The sequence below is a fragment of the Brassica napus genome, chromosome A1, assembly GCF_020379485.1.
Source record: "Brassica napus cultivar Da-Ae chromosome A1, Da-Ae, whole genome shotgun sequence".
Classification (NCBI taxonomy): Eukaryota; Viridiplantae; Streptophyta; class Magnoliopsida; order Brassicales; family Brassicaceae; genus Brassica; species Brassica napus.
The window spans coordinates 22801474-22819726 of NC_063434.1; the positions used below are offsets into that span (position 1 = coordinate 22801474).

Genomic DNA, 18253 nt, shown 5'->3' on the forward strand with positions numbered 1-18253 from the left:
GCCTATGCTACCATCCGCAAACGCAGTTTTGGCGATCGGTAGCGGTTGACAGCGTTTCGAAACAATCATACAACCCGCCACAAATCGTTTTAAAACGTTCCGAACCTCCTAAAATTAAAAGTTGGTTTCAGCTAGCGTTTGCGGTTGTGGACGAATAAATAGATATAAATTTATTTTAAAAAATATTTTAAAATTTAAAATAAGGATATTATAATATATATATATATATACACATTTTATTTATTAATTAAAATTCACAAACAGTATCATAAATAAACATAATATTATTATAAATCATATTATATTAATAATCATTATATTTTATCACAATAGTATGTTTTTATATTTTTATAATGTTATAATATGTTAATATTGGTAATTTATTATTAAATCACTGCAATATCTCATAATCAACGAATCACAAATATTCTGCAAGCGCAACAATTTTCAAACGCAACAAAACACTTAGTAATGCTTGGAATCGCAACCATCTACGACAAACTCTCACACCCGCAACCGCAACTGCTGAGTTTGAACCAGTCGGGTTCTTATCCGACTGGTACCCGTAGTTACTTCGGATAAAATAGTTACTTCTGAACTCTGTCAAAATAGTTACACATAGAATAACTCTCTATTCTGGATAAAATAGTTACTTATAAAATTTTGAGTTTTATAAAATAGTATTCTCTCTGTTATTTTGAGTTTTGAAATCGAAGTAACTATTTTGATAAAAATAGGGGTTATTTCGGATAAAATAGTTACTTCTGAACTCTGTCACATAGCTCTTCTTTTAAGGTTGGATTCTTGCAAAATCCACAAGTTGACCGACTTATCGTATAATGCCTTTACGGGAACCTTATTACACGTCAGTTGTCTTCGCGTGTATGGCACTCATAGAGATCTTCTGAACTGAAGTATAATGGAAGACAATACCTATTACCAAGACTGAATGGCCTTCATCTTTGGCGGATCTGGTCAAGCTCCAGTCGCTAGGATTAATGGATTATCGCATAACACAGTTGTCAGGCCATATTCCTCCTGGTCTCGCGCACCTAACCAGTCATATATCATAAGGGTTCAAAACTTCTCAGATCTCCCATTGTTGGTTTATTCATCACAGAATGCACTAATTCAGACTTGCGTGATAAGAGATACTTTGCATTGTTTATGATTTTGTCATCACTAAACCCTTAACGCCATTTTGCATTCATGTGGTGAAAAGCTCGAGAAAAATGGAATCAAACTTGGATGCTTTATTATGCATATAACTGAACTGTGAATTGTGTAAAGCAAATGGCAAACAGTCCAAGGAGAGAGATGAGAGATTCTAAACAACTTTGTTTTGGTAACTTTGCTTCTCACTTCTTTTGCTGAGTCTTGAGTTCTTTTACCCTCTCTTCCGTAGCTTTCAATGCTTCCCCGTAGATAGTTATTAACTGCCAAAAATAATAACACCACACCCAATGAGGGAGAAGAATAAAAAGAAGGGAACCGGTCACAAAATTTGTCAGACGAATGACTCAAGAATCGTAAATTCACCTCATCGATCTCTTCAGGTGAGATGATGAGCGGTGGAGACATCATTATGCTATCACCTGCAACGCGGACTAACATCCCACGCTTCTGGCACTCGGCTCCAAAGTATGCGCCAACACCTGGTAACATCAGTTGAGAATGGTGTAAGAATCTTAGTAAGGTAATAATGAGTTTAGGAGACTCTTTTTGTTTTTGTGTTTTTTACCCCATTCTGGTGGAAATAGTTCGTTTGGTGACTTGTTGTCAGTAAACTCAGTCCCAAGAATCAAACCCGTTCCTCTTATCTGAAAATTATCACAAAAATGCCCAACTGTTCAATCAAATACATGAAAAGAAAAGCTGGTGAGTAATCAATCAAGAGAAACTATACCTCTCCAATAATAGGACTAGTCTTGGCAAAAGCTTTAAGACCATCTTGAAACCTTGGGGCAACTTTGGCCACATGCTCTGGTGTGTTCCTCTCTCTGTAATATGAATATCAACGTCAGAAAATGCTGATAAATAAAAGAGAAAATTACTCACTATGAGACAGATTTTGAGCTTTTGGCAAATTACAGTTTTAAACTCAGCACACTTGAATGAACTAGCAAAGTGACAAACTTACTTGTATATCTTTAACGCTTCAATCGCTACAGCACATGAAACTGGATGACCAGAATAAGTAAATCCATGCGAGAAAGCACCTGAAATACCAAAAAAAAAAAAAAAGTGGTTTTTAAGATGAGAACATTGGAGTCTTACCAACGTTGAGCAAAACTAAAAACGTACCTAGCTTGTTGCTTTGAGAATAAATGACATCTGCTACTTCTTGACTCATAAGAATGGCTCCAATCGGCATATATGCTGATGAAAGTGCCTGCATATGTATTTGAACATTTACCAATCGTCCGGGGAAATTTGCCAACAAGGATAAAAGGCTACTAATCGGTCTGCAAGATCTCACCTTAGCTAATGATACAAGATCTGGCTTGATGTTGTATTTGTCACAGCCAAACATTGTTCCAAGCCTTCCAAATGCACATATCACCTTAAAGGCCAAACAAAATACAAATGGTCAATAACATCTTTTTTCTTGATCCATTTTGGAGTCATGGTTCAGTTAGATATGCACATACTTCATCAGCAATGAACAGGATATCATACTTCTTAACAACAGCTTGAATCTGCAATACAGAAAGAGACCAATGTACTTGGTATTTAGTACCAAGAAACAGTATAATCATTGCTAAATGTACTTAGTACCAACAAAGTTTATGAAAATGACCTTCTCAAAGTAAGTAGCAGGTGGAGGTATCACACCACCAGCACCCATGACTGGTTCAGCGATAAAAGCACCAATCTAGTAAGAAGACATTTGCGTTAGATTGAGATGCCAACATCATCCTAAACGCATAAAGATGGCAATTTCCGTAAGTAATGAATTGGATGTTTACTGTTTCAGGTCCCTCTTTAATGATGAGATCCTCTAAATTCTTGGCTAATCTGGTTGAGAACTCCTCTTCCGTCTCACCTGGACAAACAATTCCGAGGTTAGAATCAAAGATTACTTTTACTTGTAAAGTGGAAGCGAGAGCCACTCATACCTGGAAGATGAAAACGCCAGTAGTGAGGGCAATCTGTGTGTAGCACAAACGGTGCAGGTAAATCAAAGTTTTGGTGCAGTGCTGGAAGGCTGAAAAAAATGGATTACATTTGTTAATAAGAAAAAAGAAAATCTTTGGCACTTCTTCTAAAGAGGTACTATGTTTTATCTTACCCGGACAGACTTGCTGATATTAGAGTGGAGCCATGGTACCTGAAGACCATAGCACCGCACTTATAAGCACATTATAAAACACAGTCAAGCACACAAAACAAAATGACAAAGGATATATCTTTTTCTCACGATTTCTTTCTTGCGATAAACTTTTTCTTCTCAGGCCTTCCAAGTGCGTTATTGTAGTACCAGACGAGCTTGACCTGCATATACATAACATGAGATTTATGAGCAAAAATCTTAAAGGTCAACTGCTTAACATGAAAATAGGGGGATAAAGGTATGGAAACCTGGGTATCATTGGCCTCTGATCCACTGTTTGTAAAAAAAGCTTTGGCCATTTTGTTAGCCGTGAACATGGCTAGAAGATCCTTAGCAAGATCCTGTTAAGCAGGGAAAAACATCACAGTGATCAAATTCTCTTTGATTACCCATCAAGTATACCACACTGAAAGCAGCAGCATACTGTAGAAAACACATAATAATAATGATAACAGAAGGAAAAGTGTTGAGTACCAGAGAAGGCTTAGTAGTACGGTTCCAAAAGGAGTGATAAAAGGGCAAGGTTTTCAACTGCTCCACGGCAGCAGAAACAAGGCGTGGCTCATTTCCTCCTACAAGAATTTTGGATACCAGTCAAATTAAGCTTGGATCCATGCATGTACAAAGAGAAAGTGATAGAAGGAAAATGATAAATACCTAAGGCAGTACACCATAGACCAGCGAGAGAATCAAGATACTTTTTGCCATGGTCATCATACACATAACTTCCCTGTAAGAATAATGAAAGTTTTTTTAAAAAAATATAAACACTCAACACTGATGAAAGTAGTAATGGTGTATCCAAAAAGAAAAGAAGAAGGATCACCTCAGATTTGGCAATGATCAAAGGATGTAAATCAGCACTCTGCCACCCAGCTGTAAAAGGTGCCAGCATATCATGCCCTTTAGACCTGCTTAGAAAAATATAGCCCATTTCCACTATTCATAACAAGCTCATTAAGCCTTTGGTAATTTACAGAAATCAAACTGACCCAACTATGGTTTGCTTCTGGGGTGAAGCCTCTGTAGTAAAGATCCTCGAACCAGAAGAAGAAGAAGCAGCATACCTGCTCTGCAAAGTAACCTGCGCATACGAGAGAGAGGAGAGATGTATATTATCATTAAGAGGTTTGAGCTAAGAAAGATGAATCAAAATCAATTTTTTGAGTTAGTCTATAATAGTACAATTCCTTCAAAATCACTATTTGGAATATTTATTATAAAATAAATTAAAAAAGGTTCCCTGATTACTGGAGAATCCCCAAAAAAAAAGAAAAGAATACTCCTTTTTTTCATCAAGATCCATGTCAATGATGGGAATATCAATTTGGTTATTCCCAAAAAAAAAACACAGTTCAACAATTCATCTGACTCCTGAACTATTAAAGCACTAATTTTACCAAAAAAAAAAAAAAAACTACTAAAGCACTAAGTGTGACGAGTGCTGCCTACGAGAGAACACATGATTTATTGGTTCAATTCGTGAAAAATATCTCTAGGTAAAAGAAAAACAATTGAAGATCATCTATCTAGAGATCCTAAGAGAAGATCATCGAACGGAGCGAGTGAAGAGAAAGTGGATGGTATCGATCGAGGAGAGAACCTGAGAGGAACGAGCCATCCGTCGGAGGCTGTTGATCATTGTCATTTCTCCGTAAGACAGAAGCTCCAAGAAACAGAGAGATGTAATCTGTTGAATGAGAGTGAGCGTATTTTTTTTTAGATTGGTTTTTGATTAACAGAGGAGGAGTAACATCATCATCGTCTTATTATAATCTCTCTGCTCTGAGAGTTCCATTTGATTTTGAACTATGACGTGTCATTGAGTCACTATTATTATTTGGTAACATTATTTTAGTGTTTTTATATTCACACAACCCAAATTTTAATTTGGCAGCCATCATAAAACGCACCAACTAGGCCAACTGGTAGATAAAAGAAATATACACATTTCAAATTTGGTTCCATTATAAACTAAAGTTAGTACGAGAAAATTAATTATGATTGGTTATATAAGATTTATTAGCATAATAACATATGGTGGCATTGGTGAGATAAAGAATGAAATTATTTTCAGTACTGATATAAACTGTAGTCATTGGTTACCTTCTTTATCATATGCACCAAAAGATTACGGATTGAACCATAATTACTACTTTCATTATAAATCAGTCACATTCATATCATAGATGACAACAACACGTCACATCAGATAAACACTTTTGTCATTCAATTATTATTATTGTTTATATAGTATAAATGCATGCGTTAAACATACAAAAATGAAATAAAATATCTGAAAAGTAAACCACTTGCCGTTTTACAGCTCAATAAACGCTGATAAGTTCAGGTTACCACGGCGCAATGTAGCACCTGACGCCGGCTTGCAATCATTCGTTCGTATGTGTGGAGAGGGGAGGGAAAACGATAAAAAAAAAAGAATCAAATTTTAACAAGTCAAGTCCTATCTCCTAATAATCCTTCACAACTCACTCACTCACTCACTCACCACCGATCTTTCCTTCGCCGACTGTAAAGTCTCAATTGTCCTCTTTTGATTACAAAGTTTGCTTATTTCTTGCTATAAATAGTTGTTGATTTGCTTTACTGATCAAACCCAGAAAGAAAGTTTGTTTCTTTTTGAGTAATTCAGTTGTTAAATGCAGTCCTGCAGGTTGTTGTTCTCATCTTGGTGATCGTTGAAAGTTTTTGATACAATGGGTGCTTCAGGGAGATGGATTAAAACATTGGTTAGTTTCAATAAGTCAAGGATGATCATGTATGCTCTTTCATTGACATGATGACTATGTTGGTTAACGATTGTATACAATCTTCATTTTATTTTATTTTATTTTTTGGTACTTGCATAAAATGTTTGTTCAATTGGTTAAAGGTGAAGGTTGCTACCAAGAGCCGGTTTAGGAAAAAACATTCAGTTGATTTAGACGCTGAGAAACTTCAAGATTCATATGCGCATAGTGTAATAGATACTGGAGTCTCTACTTCAGCTTCACTACAATCCTACTGTGGTGCACCTTATGAAGAGCAAAGTAAGGAACATTATGCTGCAACACGCATCCAAACAGCTTTTCGAGCCTTTCTCGTATGTGTTTTCGCCTTTGTTTGTGTTGTTGTCATTTGCTATTGTGACCGGACTGAGAAAAAGATGATACGTTCTCTCAGGCTAGAAGGGCTTTACGAGCGTTGAAGGGACTGGTTAGACTTCAAGCACTCGTTAGAGGACACTCTGTGAGGAAACAAGCAGCTGTAACGCTTCGGTGCATGCAAGCGTTAGTGAGAGTGCAGGCTCGTGTACGCGCTAGACGTGTTCGCCTCGCCTTGGAGAGTGAAACGCGTCAGCAACTACAGCAACAGCTAGCAGATGAAGCCCGAGTTCGAGAAATAGAGGTGACATGTCACTCACTTGTCTCAGTTTTTTATCATCTTCATACACTTATTTGTTATCATCTCTCAGGACGGTTGGTGCGATGGCATTGGTTCTGTTGAACAGATCCAAGCAAAGCTGATAAAGAGGCAGGAAGCTGCAGCTAAGCGTGAGAGGGCTATGGCATATGCTTTGACTCACCAGGTTACTCACAACCTCTATGTTCTAGTTAAGAAGTCATTGTTGTTTCTTTGTGGCTTTAAAAATATTTTTATTTTACATTTAAAATGCTCTCTTGAAGTGGCAAGCAGAGACTAGGCAGTTATCTGCGCACAATGGATTTCAACCTGAGGAAAAAAACTGGGAACGGAACCGGTTTCTTGATAGTTACCTAGTGGAAGATGCAAAATTAGGTGAAAACAACATAGAGCAGGCTGAGAATGTGCATAAAACGCAGATGAAAAGTGCAAGCAAGATGCAAAACACTTCAGATCTTGTGTCCGGTGTTTCAAGTCAGAAGGCAACATGGCCACCATCTCTGTCTGATGGTGATTCGTCTTCTCCTGGAATATCTTCAAGCATGCCAGTGGTGTCCATGGCTATGTCAAAGAAAGACGATCTTGCTGTAGAAGTTAACTCAAGACCTGTAGCTGGTTTAAGATCAAGAAAGCCAGATAGATCTTCAAGAGGACGGTTGTCTCTGCCAAACAGTGGTCAGATCTCTTTCTTTCCCCTTTTTATGATTTGAGTGAATAGCCCTTTTAAGTTTAGATTGTGAATATTCTTGAGCAGGAAAGTCCTTAGGATCTCAGTCAGCTAAAGCCAAACGAGCAGGAACACTCACGCCAACATCTCAAAAAGTAGCAGTTGAAGACAACTCTGCCCAAAACCAGAGAAGACGCAACTCTGAGCCAACAAAATAGAGGCTTGCATAGAGCCCTTGCTAGAGTCTCTGAGAATCGTCAGTCCAAACGCCTCTCCCATTGTCCCTGTACATACGCAGCTTCTGATAAAGAGAAACACAAAATCATGGGAGAACACATTGGGTTTCAGACTCTAGAGCTGGTTGGTTCACCGATCAAGAAGAGAACAACGTGGTATTGTGCGTAGTATTATAATATAAGGTGTTTGGGGTATATTTGTGAAACAGTTTTTGTCGGAAGAACAAACTCATGCTTTAGGCTCTTCCCCTATGTATATAGTACGTTGTATTGTATAAGTTCTAATTTTAAAAGAGTGATTATATTACACTATCAACTATCATAAGAATTTATTACATAGCTTATGATCTCTCTTTGAAAGGACAAAGTGGTTTAATTCAAGTGTAGGGACGAATATTTTAGCAAGTGGAAAGAGACGTCAAAGTGGAGGGGCAAACACTGGAAGCTTGTGTGAGGTTGAATCTCTTCTATATCTTGCATCTTGATGAAGTGTTGATGCCAATCTCTCTTGTCCCTCTCTTACTTCAGTCCTCTGGTTATTTCTAGTCTGGATATTAACAAGAGGTCCTCCGAAGAAGATAGAGTCACCGGTATATATCAGTCTTCTCTCGGCTTGCTGCAGAGGAAGATGAGCCTTTAGCGATGATGAACCTTGAGGTGGAAGAATGGCTCTTTGATTCCTATTACGGACTTCAGGCATTGTCGTTACAGGAGCTGATGATACGTATCTCCCAGCTTCAGCATCCCAAACAACTGATGTCTTCCTCATATCTCTCAGAAGAGAAGTTGAAGGAGCAGAGAGAAACAGTGGATCAGCGCTGTTTCCTCTGTGCGTGTGATCGGTTGTTGTAGGGAAGCGATGGCCATTTACTGTAGAATATTGAGGGAGAGGAGCAAGTGTGACTGACTCGTCGTCATACTCATCCCGGCTACTTTGGCTTGGTGCAGCAAAGGAGTTTCTAGAGTGAGATGGCTTTAAATCATTGTTCCGCATCTCTTTCCTTGCAGCCACATTTGCATCTGTGCTTACACTACTAAGTTCATGATCAGGTAAATGGGGATGATTGTGTATTGGTCTCATGACAGATGAAGATGCTCTGGCTCTGGCAGCTGCTCTCGCAGCTTCATTTGCGTCCAGCTTCGCTAGCTTCCATGCACTGCGTTTGACGGATCTTTTGGGAGCCTTGATGCCTCTCTCTGGATCTACGGTAGACGGGACCATGTGAGAGCCTAGTTGGGGAATCACTTCATCCTGCAACAGAAATAAACATCATCTCTATCTAAAACATGCATGCAACAATTAGATGATATGTATGAGTTATAGAACACAAGTATTTGGAGTTACCTGATTATCAAACACTCTAGGTGGACTGCACCAGACTCCCTTTCTGTATGATGGCCCGAGAGAGCTTCCACCACTAATGGCAGATCCGGTTGGAGAATAGAGCACACTCTGAATCTCCTCGTCAACAGATGCCCCAGCTGGTGCCTCGCTCATGGCTCTTATTGCCAGTAAATAATCATATGTTGTAAGTCCCTACCCATAAGAATAAGACAAAGCTCACGTTGATTATATTGGAACATCCCATCAGCAAACTTTTTAAAAAAAAAGTGTAGACATAAACGTAGGAAGAGCTTCTTACTGACCTTTTTAATGAGCAACGTGTGGAAAAAGAGAAGTTGGGCCAGATGATAACATGCCGGAATGGTAACAACAGTGCAAACACCCTAACATAACTTGCCAGAGACAAACATTAGGAACACTGGAGCTTTATTATTATCAAATGCCAAAGCAACGAATGCTTACAACAACTGCCGCAAGAGGTGCTCGAGAGAAGCTGCTTCCGAGTCTATTGACAATTTCTGTCTCCATTCTCTTCTTATCAGCAAATACACGCACAATCACTGCAACTCCCACTGCTGCTTCAATAATGAGCTGATGAGGTAGAAAGTGTAACCTATCTATTATTAGCGGTTTATGTGAAAAACAAAATAAGTTCATTAGGAAAGCATATTACATACCCAAACAAGGCTGGCAGTAATCAGAGATACAAAAGTCATGTAGTTTTTGCGGCCGACACAATTGTTAAGCCACTGTATCATCCATTTACTTCCCAGTCAAAATGTCCCAGACAAGAGTAACCTAGTTGCAAGAAAAAACATTTACCTTGCAATGGTGATCGAAACCAACAACACATTTGTCACAGCTCTTACAATGCTTGCTAGACTTATGTACCTGTGAACACATCCATAACTCAGAACAACAATGCTTACAACATCTAAAGTCTAAAGAGCATACGTGTGCACACTTGACATACACAACAATTGGGACTTTAGAAAAACAAAAACAAAAAACAAAACAATAGGGACTTATTAGTAGCTTTCTGAATCTTGGAACCATGTTATCATTATTATACCTCACAATTGCAAAACATGCAATATAGACCCACCCTGCTATTTCCCTGTTCTTCTTCCTGTTTCCAGCAGTCATCAAGAACAAACACACAACAGAAGATAGCCAGAGGGTTATAGCAAGATTTTCTAGTAACAGAGTCCTCCACTCTTTCATCATCTCCTACAGAACCTCTGACTGCACTAGAGTTTGCTGCAAAGGTAGAACTCATTGAGACACCTGAAGGACAAGACTGCAACTGACTGCCAGTTTCATTACAACTCCTGGAGATATCTCTGGCCGATAAAGGATGAGTCATGATTCTTGGATCCGCAGGATTAATAGCAGTACACCGAACATACAGAACGAATACAAGAAGAGCCTGAAAACACACATCATCCATCAACACACAAGAAGAGCCTTATGGAAGTATAAAGCATTGAACATACCACCGGAGAGTAAACACCGATCAAAACGTATTCCCAGAACCGTCCTCCGGCAAAAGGAGCGAAGAAAGCAAAGTAAGCGACCACCAACAAGCAAAACACCGTCACCGCAATCATCTGACAACCAAAACATCACCAAACTAGTAAGTAGTAACTGTTGTCGATTTCATCACAATGGAGTACTACCTGAAGAATGTCAGCGGGAAGTTGCCAGCCGTGTCTCCTCACCATAGCTTCTGTAGCAGCGAGAAGAACCAGAGATGAACCAAAACTCTTTATCACGTCACGACCGAGAAGATAGCAGTCTTTCTCTGACTGTGGCAGGTTTAAGTCATTATTAAGTCTGACACAATTCTATTAGTATATGAAGAGTTGAGGACTAATCTCGTGGACTAATTATATTATACAAAATGACTCTATGTCATTTTAATATTTTTGTATCTTAAATTAGTTACTTTTTCAAATTTTTCTTTTTAACTTTTGTGAGTGGAATCTGTCGAGAAATTTTAGCGGTAAAATTTTGACATTAAAATGTAGAAATTATAAAAAGAAAATTTTAGTGGATAATTTATAAGAAACAAAAAAAACTCGCCACTATTAGACATTTTTTTTGGTTTTCTCGATATTATAAGAAATGACGGAAACAACTAAAAATCTAATTCCGTTAATTTAATTAAAAGTCATTAATGATTTTGTTTCTGAAGGTTTTGGGTTTGAGTTCTACAATTGACATTTCACCAAAAAATTATACATATAAATAGAAAAAAAATTATATTAGTTTTTAGCATGAGTACAACAGTACAGTGTAATTTTTTATTAAAGGATTTATAATGGAAAAATAATCGGGCTTTTTGCAGAATTGACCTATAACTTAAAGTCAAACACAAAACTAACCTCCATTTTTTTTGAAAATTGGTTTTGCCCTATTCACCCCACAGGTTCATATAATTTACGAAAATGCCATCAATTTTTTTTTTTTTCGAAAATGACATTTTTACTCTCTCACCCTCATCATCTTCAAGTAATTACAAGATTGTCATTGTCATCAATACCACAACCACCATGAACAACCAATTTGAAGCTCTTAATGCTCCCAAAATCGATTTACCCTTCTTCCTTTTTCATTCTTGTGAACTAAACACAACATATCTCTCACTTTCTCTCCACAATGCGCTAAAAAAACCCAAGATTTTGATTCTAAATTTTTTTATGGTTCATAGAGTCATAGAAGCTAACGATTATGGGTGGGTTACTTTTTTTTGTGATTCTGTGTGCTTGGAGAAGCCTTATGTATGCTAAGGAACTTATCTCACCAATTTAAGGTATGACATCGAGTTTTTTTCCAGATTTGTTCGTCAGACGACTTACTTGGGAAGTCGTTTGGCTGTAGACGACTTACCTGGAAGTCGTCTAGTCAACGCAGAGGTTATTTTTGCAATTGACTTTGAAATCTGTAATTTGAGACGACTGAAAGTTAAGTCGTCTGTTTTTGTTTGGTTTCAAAAAAATTTCCAAAGAACCTAGACGACTTACATTTCAGTCGTCATAGGTTAGTTTTGCATTTGACTGGATAATTTCAGAAGTTTGACTTCCCGAGACGACTTACATTTCAGTCGTCTGGCAAAAATTAAAATAATAATATTTTTTTTAAAGTAAACGACTTACAATTAAGTAGTCATAGGTTAGTTTTGCAATTGAAAAAAAAACTTCAAAATTTAATTATACACAGACGACTTATAATTCAGTCGTCCACGAGACGACTTACTTGTAAGTCGTCCAGGATTTTTTTCCGAGATTCTGGTCAAACCTCGTAAATCCTGGACGACTTACATTTCAGTCGTCTCGTGGACGACTGAATTATAAGTCGTCTGTATATAATTAAATCTTGATGTTTTTTTTTTCAATTGCAAAACTAACCTATGACGACTTAACTGTAAGTCGTCTACTTTTAAAAAATATTATTATTTTAATTTTCACTAGACGACTGAAATGTAAGTCGTTAAGAAAAGTCAAACTTCCGAAATAATCCAGTCAAATGCAAAACTAACCTATGACGACTGAAATGTAAGTCGTCTAGCTTTTTTGGAGTTTTTTTTAACCAAACAATAGTAGACGACTTATTTTTCAGTCGTCCGAAATAACATATTTTAAAGTCAATTGCAAAAATAACCTCTGCGTTGACCAGACGACGTATAGTTTAGTCGTCTGGACAACTTAGATTGAAGTCGTCCGCGTCTTCTCCGCTAGTTTTTAAGTCTTCTACGTTAGTTTTTGAATAACTTGTATTTTTAAGAGTGATAAGTAACTTCAAGATATGTAAAACTCATATTTACAAAATATGTTCTCTCCCTTAGTTTTACTAAATTTGACTAAGTTTTTCAATGCAAACTTATAAAAAATATGATATGCTTTGACTAGTTACTATTGTTTGTTTCCATCTCTTAAGTATTATTGTTATAGACAATAATGATGACTATTGTTATGAGTTGGAAGAAGGGTTAAAATGCTTCTTAAATCATTGTATCAATATGAAGCTACCAACATTATTGTTTATTAAGATGAGAAAAAGTCCATTGGAGTTTATTATTGCATATGAGAGATCCAAAGATAAGAAAAAGGCTACTGAAATCTATTATTTCATTGATTTGTAAATGTGTAAACACATTGTTAGCACATTTAATACATCTTGGAAAACATTATTACTGATTTTACAAAAAATTCACAACTAAAAGAGTAGACATGCAATTCACAAAACAGACCACAAACAAAACAATTATAGATCATTCTTCTACAAAGACAAGCTTGGACTCCACTTGATATGGAAAAAAACTTTGTCATAAGACTTCCAGGAAGTCCAGACGACTTTTAAGAAGTCCAGACGACTTCCAGGAAGTTTAGACGACTTTGTCAGAAGACTTTTAGGAAGTTCAGACGACTTTACAGGAAGTCCAGACGACTTTGTCAGAAGACTTCCAAGAAGTCCAGACGACTTCCAGACGACTTCCAGACGACTAACAGGTAAGTCGTCTCAGAAGTCTTCCAGATCTGAAAAACCTGCATATTAAATCCAGATCTGAAAAACCTGCATATCCAAAAACGTTCAAATGGCCTTAAAACAAAAAAAAATGAGTGGAAGATTAGATAAATCTACCTTTACAGAACACACAAAAATACATATCTAAAAATAATAGATCTACCTTTAAATTAGTGGAAGATGAGTACCATCTAATTAAAAACCTGCAAAAAAGATAGATTAGTAAGAAAGACATGAGACAAAACTGAAAAATTCATATAAAATTTGTTGTTTTCAAGTCAAAGAGATTAGAGTGGGTTTGGAGAGTTTTAGTTTGGGAAAAAAATAAGAACTTTATACAACAAGAAGTTACCAAATGAAGAAAAATCAGACATAAGAACTTACCAAAACGCTCAGATCTATTATGAAAGGGAGACTTCGTCAGAAGACTTCCATGAAGTCCAGATAACTTCCAGGAAGTCCAGACGACTTCCTGGAAGTCCAGACGACTTCCTGGAAGTCTAGACGACTTCCTGGAAGTCCAGACGACTTCCTGGAAGTCCAGACGACTTTGTCAGAAGACTTCCAAGAAGTCCAGACGACTTCCAGACGACTAACAGGTAAGTCGTCCCAGAAGTCTTCCAGATCTGAAAAACCTGCATGTCAAATCCAGATCTGAAAAACCTGCATATCCAAAAACGTTCAAATGACTTAAAAATAGAGAAAATGAGTGGAAGATTAGATAAATCTACATTTATAGAGCACACAAAAAATACATATCTAAAATTAATAGATCTACCTTTAAATTAGTGGAAGATGAGTACCATTTGATTAAAAACCTGCAAAAGAGATAGATTAGTAAGAAATACATGAGACAAAACTGAAAAATTCATATAAACTTTGGTGTTTTCAAGTCAAGGAGATTAGAGAGAGGTTGGAGAGTTTTAGAATGATGAATATTACATTTTTGTTGCAGCCATTTGAGAGGAGGAGAGAGAATGTGTAAATTTTTCTTTATATAAGGAGACAAAAAATCCAATTAGGTTAAATATTTTTGACTCAGACGACTTCCTGGACGACTTACATTTCAGTCGTATGGTGAAGAAATTAAAACAGACGACTTACATGTAAGTCGTCCAGAAGAGTTTAATATTTTTAGCGGAAAATTAAATATTTTTAGCGGGAAACTAAAATAAAAGACTTTCCAGACGACTTACAAGTAAGTCGTCTGGTTTAAATTATTTAAGCGGGAATATATTTTTTTTTTAAATTTTAGGCGGGAATATTTGGACGACTTACATGTAAGTCGTCTGTTTTAATTTCTTCACCAGACGACTGAAATGTAAGTCGTCTAGACCTTAAACATAACCCCTAAACTAGCTTTTATATGTCCGGTAAATGATCCGGTTAGGTTAAAACGTACATTGGTAAAATTAAAGGTTCGGTACGATGTGGACGACTGAAATATACGTCGTCCGAGTAAATTATTCAACATACGACTGAAATATAAGTCGTCCACACCCTAAACATAACCCTAAACTTAATTATCTAATTAAACACTTCATAAGATCAAATCAAACTTGAAAAGTGTTTACTATACACAGAAATAAACACATATAGGTGAAAATTAATTTTTGAAAAAAACATTTTAGTTTTCCAAAATCTAACCCTAACAATACATACAATACTACAACATATGTTTGCCAAACTCCTAAACCAAAGTATTTCATGATTCACTACTTCCACTCATCTATCTTCAAAACAAATCAATTTTATCATATCTTAATTTATATCACTTAAAACCATTTATAATTACTTGATTTTTATTTTTTACGCATCAAAATATTTTTTTACAAGATTTATAAATTATTTTTAAAATAAACTGGTACCAGACGACTTACACTTCAGTCGTCCAGACGACTTCCAACATCTCAGACAACTTAGACGATTTACTGGGGCTATATTCGTAAAAATGGCTTCTGTTTTTTTATTTGGTCACAAAGGGCTGAGCTGTAATTTCACTAGGTTTTTAGGTTAGTTTTGCATTTGATTCAAGTTTGGGTATAGATTTAGGGTTAAAATCAAGTTGTGGGTTAGTTTTAGCAAAAACCCCTAAAATCGCTAAATGTAATTTTATAGAAAAATAAAATTATAGATTGTACATAATAATTATAATATTTTTAATTAAAATAGTAGTTTTAAATATATTTTCTTTATGTATATGTTTTGAAAAACTCAAAGCTATAAACTAAATGTTGTTAGTTACATAGTTATTTTTAAGAAAAAGCATATTGTAATTAAATTCGAATACAATTATATATATATAAGATATTATAGATTACCATAATTGCTCACATAAATAGTAGAGTTCTGGAATTCTCTAAATACTATAAATTTTTTTGAGTTTCTTAATTTGATTTCCTTCTTAGACTGACACAAATGGTTTTTAATGGGGAAAATAAGTGTTTTACCCTCAAACTCATTGATAAACTGCTAATTGTACAAATGCCCCCAAAAAACTTAGAAATATAATTTCTTTTAAACTGTTTTATAGAGTTGTATGCAATACGAACTATAATATATGATATGAAAATTGTACAAATGCCCCCAGGAAATATGTTTAGGAAACCCATGTGTTTGTTTTTGTTGTTTAAATAATTTAAAAGGTACAATCTTAATCGTTAAAACCATTTAAAAGGCTAAGTTTGTTAGACCATATTTCTTATATTTTATTCATGATGCCATTAGTCACACTTCATCTAAATTACCAAGAAAGTATTGGTACGTGCAACGCGTGCGCCGTGGGAAAATAATGGAACACAGAAGAAGAAAATGTGTTTTCTTTCTTTCAAGTGGGAAGAGATATTATAAGGCTTGAATGTTTGGTGGGGAACTGGTTAATCCATTTTAATAAATAAAAGTTCGATTGGTGTACAACTTTTTGAAGTTTTATGATATTTTGCAATTTGAAGCCAATCAACGTTTACTTTACCCTTTTTTTCTAAAATCTCTACAGCTTTCAACTATCGATTGTAAATTATTTATTTTTTAAAATTGTGTTTGTTCTAAATTGGGATAAACAAGATTTAGAAACATTTTTTTTCATTTTTCAAGCTTTTTTGTTTCTGTATGTTCAACCAATGTTTGGTATGCGTATTCTAAATAAGGTGCGAATACGATGGTGAGTTATTTTAAAAAGTTTGATTGATCGATTAGGTGAAAGATTACAAAAGAGTTTTTTTTTTGTCAGCAAACAAAGCAGACTCATGTAGACTCAGGACGGGTTCATTGGAGGGGACAAGCGGTGCGACCGCTCCAAGTCCAAGCCCGTATCCCTCCGTATAATACTAATTAAGGGGTCCAATTTTTTATAAATTTATATTTTTATATATAAAAAATTATAAATATAATAAATAAAATTGAAAGGGGCCCAAAATTATTTGATATGTATATGGTTTTATTTTCATTACAAAATATACAAAATATTACTGATTAAATTTTAAAAAAATATTTTAAACATTATCCGTATATAAATTTTAGAGGATAAACTTTTTTTTTTGTCCTAGGGCCCCTAACAATGTTGAGCCGGGCGCTGTGTAGACTCTGCGAACCACACTGGTAGCTCTGCATCCATATGAACGACAAACGACGGTTGTTTCCTTACACTGCGTGCGAGACTGTCTGCCTTTGAATTCTGTGTCCGTGGTATATGAATGATCTCTGAGCTGTTGAAACTCCTTTTCAAAACTTTTATGTCTTCTAAATAGCTTGTAAATGCCGGCCACTCTTGTTTGACAAATGATTAAAAGAAAACACAATGTTTCCGGAGAGAACAAAAAAATATGATAGATTTTAATTCTAGTCGACTTGGTCTTGTCTGGTTTATGGATGTCTCTTTTTTCTTGTGCTATCCTCTCTCTTTATACTCGGCGCTCCTAAATTTTCACCTCTTCATTATTTAATTCGATTGGACCTAATTGTAACGAACCGACTTGTATAAGGACAAGTTGTCTTAGATTTGCCTGTTCAATTTGGAGTGAGCTTTATATTTGATAGACCTTATGTTTATCCTCTCTCCAACGCTGTAACAAAAATTAAACAACTAATTGTAATATTTTGAACAGTGTTTCTTATAACATGGAACTTAATACATCAGAATATAATAAGAAAACATAGGAAGATTGTGGATTTTAATGTCTTATTCCTTGATACATTATGTAGTTTATTACGTAACAATTATTTTTTTTGTTATTGACAAAAAATCTGATAATTAAGCTTTACCAATGCATATCTAGAATTTAAATAAATTTGTTGAAAATCTAAAAAGTTAAAATCTTTAGTCAGTGTATGAGAACAACTATATACATTATACCCATCATTGTCACCATTCAAATATTATTCAATATTTTTTGTTTATATTAACAATATTGAAATAACTAGTAGTCTAAACATAATAAAAAGTATAGCATACCATATTTACTATATGTCACCATTTAAACGATAACTAAAATTATTTGTTTTACATTAACCGCAGTTATTACATAATATACATTTTTATATGAATTACACTTAAACGATACCGTATTATCTATTTTTTTTATTTGCATTATATAATAAATTGTTCCTATAAAAAGTATACATGTATTATATATCAACCACATTTATTATACAATATACGTTTTTTTTTGTTACAAACCACACTTAAACGATACCGTATTATCTAATCCGCTTATCCGCACCGT

At 35.5% G+C, this 18253-nt stretch overlaps 3 protein-coding genes across 4 annotated transcripts; 1 reads left to right on the forward strand and 2 right to left on the reverse strand.

Annotated features, from left to right (window-relative positions):
- Nucleotides 1-1233: 1233 nt before the first annotated feature.
- On the reverse strand, nt 1234-5179 carry LOC106345502 (gamma-aminobutyrate transaminase POP2, mitochondrial). Its single transcript, XM_022720374.2, has 19 exons — nt 4938-5179; nt 4327-4418; nt 4161-4245; nt 3992-4064; nt 3809-3906; nt 3583-3675; nt 3422-3495; nt 3293-3331; nt 3120-3208; nt 2970-3046; nt 2801-2875; nt 2652-2699; nt 2480-2563; nt 2305-2392; nt 2141-2219; nt 1907-2000; nt 1742-1820; nt 1540-1655; nt 1234-1436 (listed from the first exon to the last, which is right to left on the reverse strand). Exons 1-19 carry the CDS (start codon nt 4980-4982, stop codon nt 1359-1361), a joined length of 1506 nt encoding a protein of 501 aa, XP_022576095.1. The 5' UTR covers nt 4983-5179; the 3' UTR covers nt 1234-1358.
- A 502-nt stretch (nt 5180-5681) lies between these two features.
- On the forward strand, nt 5682-7972 carry LOC106345513 (protein IQ-DOMAIN 5). Of its 2 annotated transcripts, XM_013784714.3 has the most exons (7): nt 5704-5866; nt 6001-6084; nt 6228-6437; nt 6518-6742; nt 6810-6923; nt 7021-7432; nt 7512-7972. In XM_013784714.3, exons 2-7 carry the CDS (start codon nt 6052-6054, stop codon nt 7640-7642), a joined length of 1125 nt encoding a protein of 374 aa, XP_013640168.1. In that variant the 5' UTR covers nt 5704-5866; nt 6001-6051; the 3' UTR covers nt 7643-7972. The 2 variants fall into 2 exon arrangements, with proteins under 2 accessions (XP_048593214.1, XP_013640168.1); XM_048737257.1 differs by having other exon boundaries at nt 5682-6084; nt 6846-6923.
- On the reverse strand, nt 7946-10839 carry LOC111216080 (probable protein S-acyltransferase 20). Its single transcript, XM_022720369.2, has 9 exons — nt 10685-10839; nt 10502-10615; nt 10078-10434; nt 9828-9896; nt 9683-9754; nt 9468-9596; nt 9308-9388; nt 9006-9197; nt 7946-8912 (listed from the first exon to the last, which is right to left on the reverse strand). The coding sequence occupies exons 1-9, from the start codon at nt 10727-10729 to the stop codon at nt 8079-8081; spliced, it is 1893 nt and encodes a 630-aa protein (XP_022576090.1). The 5' UTR covers nt 10730-10839; the 3' UTR covers nt 7946-8078.
- Nucleotides 10840-18253: the final 7414 nt, after the last annotated feature.

Excerpts from the sequence above, each read along its gene's own strand:
- LOC106345502 (XM_022720374.2), bottom strand. The coding sequence starts at position 4,982 with ATGACAATGATCAACAGCCTCCGACGGATGGCTCGTTCCTCTCAG. Across the intron at positions 2,564-2,651 it reads TCCTGTTCATTGCTGATGAA|GTGATATGTGCATTTGGAAG; the intron begins GTATGTGCATAT and ends TTGGCCTTTAAG. Across the intron at positions 1,821-1,906 it reads CTAGTCCTATTATTGGAGAG|ATAAGAGGAACGGGTTTGAT; the intron begins GTATAGTTTCTC and ends GATAATTTTCAG.
- LOC106345513 (XM_013784714.3), top strand. The coding sequence starts at position 6,052 with ATGGGTGCTTCAGGGAGATGGATTAAAACATTG. Across the intron at positions 6,743-6,809 it reads CCCGAGTTCGAGAAATAGAG|GACGGTTGGTGCGATGGCAT; the intron begins GTGACATGTCAC and ends ATCATCTCTCAG. Across the intron at positions 7,433-7,511 it reads GTTGTCTCTGCCAAACAGTG|GAAAGTCCTTAGGATCTCAG; the intron begins GTCAGATCTCTT and ends ATTCTTGAGCAG.
- LOC111216080 (XM_022720369.2), bottom strand. The coding sequence starts at position 10,729 with ATGGTGAGGAGACACGGCTGGCAACTTCCCGCTGACATTCTTCAG. Across the intron at positions 9,897-10,077 it reads GCATGTTTTGCAATTGTGAG|GTACATAAGTCTAGCAAGCA; the intron begins GTATAATAATGA and ends ATGTGTTCACAG. Across the intron at positions 9,389-9,467 it reads CACCTCTTGCGGCAGTTGTT|GGTGTTTGCACTGTTGTTAC; the intron begins GTAAGCATTCGT and ends AAGTTATGTTAG.